The 8,675-nt window shown below is 41.7% G+C and overlaps 1 protein-coding gene across 1 annotated transcript; it reads left to right on the top strand.

The window, feature by feature from the left end:
- Positions 1 to 6,732: 6,732 nt before the first annotated feature.
- gng8 (guanine nucleotide binding protein (G protein), gamma 8) lies at positions 6,733 to 8,321 on the top strand (the record flags this gene model as incomplete). Its single annotated transcript, XM_080748815.1, has 2 exons — positions 6,733 to 6,816; positions 8,199 to 8,321. The coding sequence occupies 2 exons, from the start codon at positions 6,733 to 6,735 to the stop codon at positions 8,319 to 8,321; spliced, it is 207 nt and encodes a 68-aa protein (XP_080604941.1).
- Positions 8,322 to 8,675: the final 354 nt, after the last annotated feature.

An 8,675-nucleotide genomic window follows, 5' to 3' on the forward strand; every position in this document is an offset into this window, starting at 1 on the left:
TTTTTTTTTTTTTCATTTTTCTTCTAGAAAGATGACCCTAGAAGTTGACCTGCCTCTCATCTCCCTTTACTTGTATATGATATCCAGGAGGAAATGATACCCAGGGACCATTTTCATCACAGGTATGTAATCACTTACACTCCAGCCATTATATACACTGTGTCCTAAAGCTGAAGTACACATGAAGTATACTAACTAGTAAGACGCCTCGGGGCGACATGCAACCTCGCCCTTGGCCTTCTGGCTATTGATGTATATCGGACCAGTTACCCATATATGGAGACCCCTGGTACCCATATTGCCCATACATTGAGATCCCTGTCTGAACCAGCCACACAGCTATGGGCTGTCTTCCTCCATATAATGGGCATTCCCATATGAAGTCCTGTTAGATATGGGCTTATTATCGATGACATCAGGGATCTCCATATATGGGCATAAAAGGGATTCTGTTAGAGTGGTTCCCATGAGATCACAACATACAATCCCTTTTATGCCCATACATGGAGATCCCTATCTGAACCAGCCACACAGATATGGGCCATGTTTTGGCCATCTGGCAAGTGATGTATATTGATGACAGGGATCTTCATATGGGCATACCCATATATGGACTTTTACATGGGTGATGTCACCTGATATCACCTGTGATGTCACAGTGATGTGTCAGGGGAACCACAGTGTCAGGTGTGACCTTCAGAGATACACGGACAAGATGTGCTGGTTTTCACAGTAAACTTGTGACATACGGTCGCAATTATACTTAGTTGGCCTCAGTTGGACTCGGGCTTAAATCATTCAATATATAAACAAGGTGGTCACAGGTGGGACTGAAGGCCCTGATTGTAGTGATGAGGATGAATATGAGATGAAGCCAAAGGCAGCTTCCTGTGGTGAACACTTCCTATGATGCACCAAACCTCACCATGACAATGACTCAGCCATTGCTGAGAATGAGGGAGAAACTATCACCACTGTGGTTTTCTCCTTATGCAGTGGAATTCATAAAGTATATCGTCGTTGTCGTAACTCAAAGTTTCAAGTTGGTACGTTCTTTCGCAAAGTAAAGCCCTGCTTCGTCGTACAAGGCGCCGCACAAAAGTAGTGAAAACAGCAGATCTACAAGTAAACAACGCCTCGCGGTGCGAGGCGTTGTGTGCTTGTAGATCGGCTGTTTTCACTAGTTTAAATCATTTTTAAAATGATGAATTCAAAACGAACGGTTTTGGATTTCACCCGACAACGACGATATATATGGCAAAACAAGGTCCAATGAATGCATTGGTAGAAACCTGTCTACTCTAAACCATATTAACCACATATTCTGGGGCCGAACATTCTGCAAAAAATAGCCATCACTATGTGACACGTTGTCAGCTCATAGACAATACAATTTCATTAGAGATTTGGTGTGTAGGTGAGGGGGGGAAAAGGAGGGGTGTCCAATTTAGACGCCAGGGGTACTCCAGTCAACAAGGTATGTACAGTAGGGTTTCAGCAGGTAGACAGTTAATTAGGCAGGGAAACAAATGCTAATGAGGCATTTGACCTTCAACTCCACAAGGCTACTTTGCCCCCTGCTGCTGTGTGACATGTGATGACCCAGCAGCAGCCTGATAGAAGATGACTACCAGCATGACGTCTGTCTGCACAATGCCTTCTCATTTCCTGTCAATACAAAACAGCAGCATGGGAATCTCTTGCATATATACCTGTCCAAGTAGCATTATAGAAATGTTGTAGGCCTGTATACTATGTATACACGATATAGGCTATACTTATTTGACTGTAGTCCCCCAGGGGTCTGTACTCGGACCCTTGCTTTGCCTCTTCAACAAATCTCTTCACCAAAAATAGCCAATCTACAAGCTCACAATGCCTCGCAATGGAACGAGTTGGGAGCTTGTAGATCTACTATTTCCGTGGTTGCCCAGAATAGGGATGCTAATCATGTGGTTAATCTACGGTATGTGTAAGGTTAAATACAGTCTAATAGGATAAATGCATGGTGAACTTGCACAACAGCTACCACTACCACAGCACAATACTTTATGTTCTGAGAAAACTTCATACATGTAATCAAAACCTGACAATAACTCCAAACTGCTGAACATTTGGTATTGGATATGTTGCACTGATCCAAACGTCCTGGTGCCGTTATTGTACTATAGTGGTATACTGTTGGATGAATATTAGATCATTGTAATGCAAAAGATGATGACTGAAGGTGACATGTATTTACGACAATATACAGGCACAGTGGCTGTGGTTGATGCTCTCGTGATAAGTTGTGGCAAATGTTGTGTTGTGTTATTCACGGATATCCTATCTGTAGCTATCTCATTCAAAGCAATTGCAGGAATAACAGTTAGAAGGGAGAATTAATTAAAGTGACACAGATTCATTCTCTGGAGATCTCCCATCTCACAGCCCGAGGCTGCGTACGTACAGTAGGTTCCATGGTGCTTTCAGCTCTCTTGAATATGATAAGCCCTGAGCTTCATTGTACAGTATACTGTACTTACACACCTACATTAGGCTACTTCATGCGTTTACATTGTACTTAAGATGAATAACACCATATTTCTTGTGACAAGTGTGTTCAAAAATGTTGTTAAATAAATAAAACCATTAAACCAACCATTTTGCAATACATTTTATTTTTATTTTTATTTTATATATAACATTTCTAGGTTTATTCCAACAAAACAAATTGCGTGGACAGTGAACAACTATGCTCTATTTCGAAACAGAAGCTTGTCACTCTCATCAAAGTCGAGTAGAAGTGATAGACTGCGAGTCGAGAGAGGAAGGTCACACCACATGTTGCCTGCACAAGAGCCCAACATGGGGCAGAACCAAAGCTAATTATTTGAGGAGGTAACCTATTCACGCCCTCCCCCTCCCCTTCTCTGCAATTAATCTCACTTCATTTGAAAGTGCAAGTGCATGTGGGGCACCTGCACACACAGACGATCATTCTAAGGAACCCCCACCTCCTGTAGCTGTCACACAGTTCTTCTTGTGGTAAGTGAATTTAATGATCAGCGTTCACAAAGGACAGATATTGTTTTTCCGTATCTATGTCTTGTGAATCACTGAGATATTGATACTTGTGCAATGTGTAGACATAATTTCTGTTTTGCCAGCTGATCATATGAAAATGTATACAGACATTACAGAGAACAGAATAGTGTTGTTTTTTTATGTTGCAAGGGATGGCCAGAATCTTATCAAACCTATGGTGCATTGTTGTTGGCCGGGAATGCTTATTATTGCTCTCCAAATGCTCAGTGAGGTTGAGGCTACATGAAATAATACTGTGCTAGTCTGAGCGATTGATCAATAGAATAGGTTTGACCAGATGTGAAATATCATTGCTCCGGTGTGCATACGTTTTAAGTTTGCAGTTTGTGTGTTTAATTAAGTGTGTTATTTAATAGAAAGGTTATTTTTAAAAGAAAATATTCTGGAGAGCAAAAACAAGGGGAAAGAAAAGAGATTTATTGAACAGATGACAGTTGCAAAGTGTTGCACTGACAGATATTACTTAGATGTATTTACATTATAGTCTAAGTGGATAGAAACCCCTGGGGAAACACCCTCCCTCCCATCACCTCCTCTGAGACCCATCCTGTGCCACTTCCAGCTGAGACCCAGTGAGGAGAAATAACAAGCAAATTGAAACAGAGTTTCATCACTGCAATGGCTACCTTCAATACTTCAGTTAGTTTAGTTAGTTACGGACACAGAGAATGGAATAATGTAAAGGAAAGTTATGCACAAAACGATTACAAGATATCTCTCTGGGAGCAATATACTGTACAGTATATAGCCCTAGAATATTAACATTGAAAATTGTCACACCATCACTAACATTGGGTATATTTTACCCAATATAATACATACAAGAACACATGGAAAACTGAGGTAGCCTACTCTTCTTTAAAATGAAAAAAAAGGGGAAAAAATAAGATTTTTATGGAAATATCATAAAATAGCAAACATCTGTGAAAAATGTGGGTATTGTTCAAAAATAAATCCTAAAAAAACAAACATAATTGAGCTGGGAAGTGGGAACTTCTCCTTTGGTCCACCCATTCCTGGGACATGTGAGCTTAATTGCATCAGCTGACCATTGTGGGAGTAAGGGATTTTTTTTTACCCTCCATCACTAATGTTGGGTGAAAATCACCTAAAGACCTGCCCGTTGAAACAGGGATGAGGACAGAAACAAACCTAACCTCTATGACGTCAGTACCCAAGGGGGTGGCATAGCTCAGGGGTAGAGAAACTGTTATTAGAGCACGAAGGGTTCCCGAAGGGTTCCCAGTTCGAATCCGGGCTCCCCCTGAGTGAATGTCGAAGGGTCCTTGGGCAAGACTCTGAACCCCTAGTTGCTCCCGGTGAGCAGGTTGGTGCCTTGCATGGTTTCTTCCGCCACTGGTGTGTGAATGGGTGAATGTAATGCACAATCTCTATAAAAGCGCTATATAAATGCACCATTAACCCAAGTACCCGCCCACCTCAGACATCAGCACAATTATGAAAATCACATAATTACAATTGTTTGGGTAATTTCACCCAACGTTAGTGTTCTAGTGTTCTAAGTGTCTACTCTGGGCTACATGCAGTCAATGGGGTATCCTAATGTTAAAGGGAGGCGCAGCAAATACTTTGTAGATCGGCTATTTTAACTTAAATCAAAATGTTACATTTCAGGATTCCAATTAAAAAAAAAAAAAAAAAAAATCAGGATTCCAATTCAAAAGAAGCAAAAAATAGCTGATCTACAAGCTCAAAGCGCATCGCAGCGCGATGCGTTTTGAGCTTGTAGATCTGCTATTTTTGCTTCTTTTGTATGAGATACTAGAATGACAAAGTAGTACGTAGCAATATGCAATGTGGCCCTTTGGAGTGAAGGTGGAAATATAGTGGCCCTCGCCATCATCAAAGTTGCCCATCCCTGGTCTACACCCAGGAGACAGTGTTTTGTCTACACACAACAACCACGTGGCTCCTCCCATACACATGGATGGAGTCACCACCACAGCTGTTTATTTTCACCTGGGGAGGAGGATAGTAAGAGCGTTTCAGGCAAAAATCGTGCACTTTATGAAAGAAGCATGAAATTTGGCACACAGTTAGAACATGCCATATGGAAAATGTTTGGCTATAGGGGCATCACAGATTTGTCTTAGGAAACTTGTGGGAGCCAATCAAAGTTGCTCTCATAGACTTTACTATACAGAAAAATAATACAAAAAATAAATATGCTTTAAGTAGCAGGTGAGGGGTCAAACTAAGTGTTTTTCGGGATTCTGAATCCAATGCAAGCATTTGCTTTGCACGAAAAACATTCCTTTCCGAGAACCGGCCGCCACAAAACTTTAAAAAGTGATGACTCATCACTAAACCATAGTTATTTGGGGTCCGTTTTTAGCCCAAGGAATGTTTTTCCTGCAAAACAAATGTTTGCATTGGATTCAGAATCCTGAAAAAACCCTAGTTTGACCCCTCACATGCTACTTAAAGCATATTTATTTTTTGTATTATTTTACTCTATAGTAAAGTCTATGAGAGTCCAACTTTAATTGGCTCCCACAAGTTTCCCAAGACAAATCTGCGATGCCCCTATAACCACAAATGTTCAATATGGCATGTTCTAACTGTGTGCCAAATTTCATGCTTCTTTCATAAAGTGCACGATTCCATCAAAATACTGCCCGAAACGCCTGGACTAGGAGGAGTGTGTGTCAGTGGGAGAGCATGCTGAAGTTAAACCCTATCTGTGCCAGACCAACCAGCAGGTGGTGCTATAGTGCAGCAACAGAGACACAACGCACACTCCACAAACAAAAACTATTGTGTGTTGGTTGGAGCCTGGGTGAGCCAGCGGAGGCCCCACTCTGCTGAGGGAACTTGAACTTTATTTTCACATTTTATGTGCAGGTATTAGAATATCAAACACATTGTGTTTTCTGAATGATCAAAAGTGTTCTCCTGGGGTGCGTGGTGGCTCAGCCTGCTATGTGCTCCTTATGAGCCACAAGGAAGGGGGTTCAAATCCCCCAAGTCCTGATTGACTCTCCTTTCTCTGCCCTTGGTTTCCTGTAGGCCAGGGATATGCTGGGCCCCTGATTCAGCCCGGGAAAAAGAGTTGGAGAGGCCCTCATTGCGCGCTATAGAGAGAGATCTCTCTCTATAGCGCTGCTGCTACTCAAAGATTTGCCATTTCAGATCATGACAAGTGACAAGCCAGTGGGCCAATTACATTAGTTATATTTTGTTGTTGTCGGGTGGAAACCTTGTATGTCCAAAACCGTTTGTCTTGTATTTATCATTTTAAAAATGATTTAAACTAGTGAAAACAGCCGAGAGGCGTTGTGTGCTTGTAGATCTGCTGTTTTCACTACTTTTGTGCGACGGCCTTGTATGATGAAGCAGGGCTTTGCTTTGTGAAAAAAATGTACACATTTGAAACTTGGAGATACAAGGTTTCTGCCCTACAGTGACGATTTACTTTGTTGGCCGCCCAGCCCCCAAAATGGAACGAAGGCCGACATTTTATTTTCCCAATGGCCAGCACGTCCCTGCTGTAGGCCTATTTCTACACTGTCCCATCTAAGTAATAAAGTATACAAATCATAATAAGAGCTGTTCTGCTGCTTTTATGATCATTTCAATCTTGTCATCTGATACAGGTTCACTGACACTGGGTAAAGAGACAGCATGTCTAACAATATGGCCAAGATTGCAGACGCCCGGAAGACCGTGGAACAACTGAAACTGGAGGTGAACATAGAGAGGATGATGGTGAGAGATCGTCAAAGAAATGTACATTTCACACATAAATAGCCTGCAACACGTTGAATTATTCTGCACATCACTTCCACAACACTCTTAAAGAGGTAACGAGTTAATTAACTGAGTCTGTCCTGGTAGCTGGTAGTTAGACCTGCATGTACAATAGTGACAAATCCATGCAGTGTACACAAAATCTAAAAGTATAAGCCAATAATGGAGAATTGTTTTATGTTTATGTACGATCAATCCGGGAACCCAATCGGGAGGAAAAATGAGAAAAGAAAATGTCTTTGTTTTTGCCTCTCTGGGTACCACCTGGCTCCTCACCTTCCTTAGTCCACTTCCTCCCGGGTGCTTCTGTGTTTAATCCTAATAACAACCAGATTACATGTTTTAGGAAGTAGTGCTGAAACTGTCTTGAGAGATTAATGTACAATATACAGTATAACCATGAATTGTAGCAACCCTATAATGGAGCGAACATTAGGCAAAAATCTATTTTACGATGTAGACATTTGGTGTTGAGGCAAAGAAAGAGTGGGTTTGGAAGAGGGGGCTTGGAATAGGCCACTTGGTATAGAGAGGTTGATTAAAGTGTCATGAAAGTTTGTAGAATCTCAATGAAAATCTGTCTTTCTCATGCAACAAAGTAGGCATATAGCTAAACTAGCCCATACACAGTCAAATCCTTTCATTTTAACTCATTCTGTGCCGATCCCAAACTAGTTCGGCTTTATTTCAATCCAATACAATTTTTTTTTTATTAATTCACTTACCCCGAGCTGCTTGTAGAGTCGTGGGTGGTCCTGGCTCGCTAGCCGCTAGCCAGTTAGCCATTCTACTCTGTCCGACGATATATTCCATTAAAAATGGTTTAAAATACATTTTTGAGCTCCCCAATGTTCACCCGATGTTCGGCGCAGCTTCCGATGAGTACACGAGTGTGCCGATCCCGAAGTAGTCCGGCTTTTTTTAATTAAATGAATAAAATGATAAGAGGCCTTCTGAAGCCTGGCCTGATTTTTCTAGCTACTAGCCAAAAGCTAGCAACCTCCCGGTTGCTAGCCAATCTCCGCCTAATCCAATGAAAGACCACATCTTTGAAGGCTTATATCTCTGGATTGTGTCTTTAGGGAAGCGGCGCGAGGTTTATTTACGGCGAAATCGCCCAAAAATGATCTTTTAGATGACAAAATGGGAATAGCCATTCTGTTAGCATTATCATCCGGGACATTTCCATGACGTGCATGAACGTGAGCACGTGAGGTCCTGGAAGGTGAGGTCCTGGAAGCTAAAGCGCTCGCCTATGAGAGATACCCTGGCATTCCTTGGCCCCTAGAGGGCGCTGGCACAGAATGAGTTAATGTAACTGTGTACCCACTGTTGTACAGGTTTCTAAAGCGGCAGAAGATTTGATGGCCTACTGTGAAGAACAAGCCAAAGAAGACCCTCTGGTGACACCGGTGACACCAAACCCCTTCAGAGAAAAGAAGTTATTCTGCGTGATATTATAAAAAGTGTTGTTGAAAGTGACTAAAGGCCCAATCAGTGATACAAACATACCATGAAAAAGAATGAGTGGATACATGTTTTTATTCTCTAGGACTAGTCATGGATCTTCAACAAGTGGTCCAGGGAGGTCAGATTTACTAAAGGGCACATTGAACATGATGACTCAAACATAGGTCCTATTATTAGTAATAAGTTAGCATTATGTTTTATGCGTAACAGTTTTATACAATATGCAGTGGGGGGTCCCTGCGTTGTGCTTGGGGTCCTTGGCCTGAAAAGAAACAACAATGATTCGCCATGCAAGTCCTTGCAACAAAACAGTTCTAAGGCATGTTCCACCAATGCAACTCCTTGCA

The sequence above is a fragment of the Nannobrachium achirus genome (genome assembly GCF_963921795.1).
Source record: "Nannobrachium achirus genome assembly, chromosome: 19".
Classification (NCBI taxonomy): Eukaryota; Metazoa; Chordata; class Actinopteri; order Myctophiformes; family Myctophidae; genus Nannobrachium; species Nannobrachium achirus.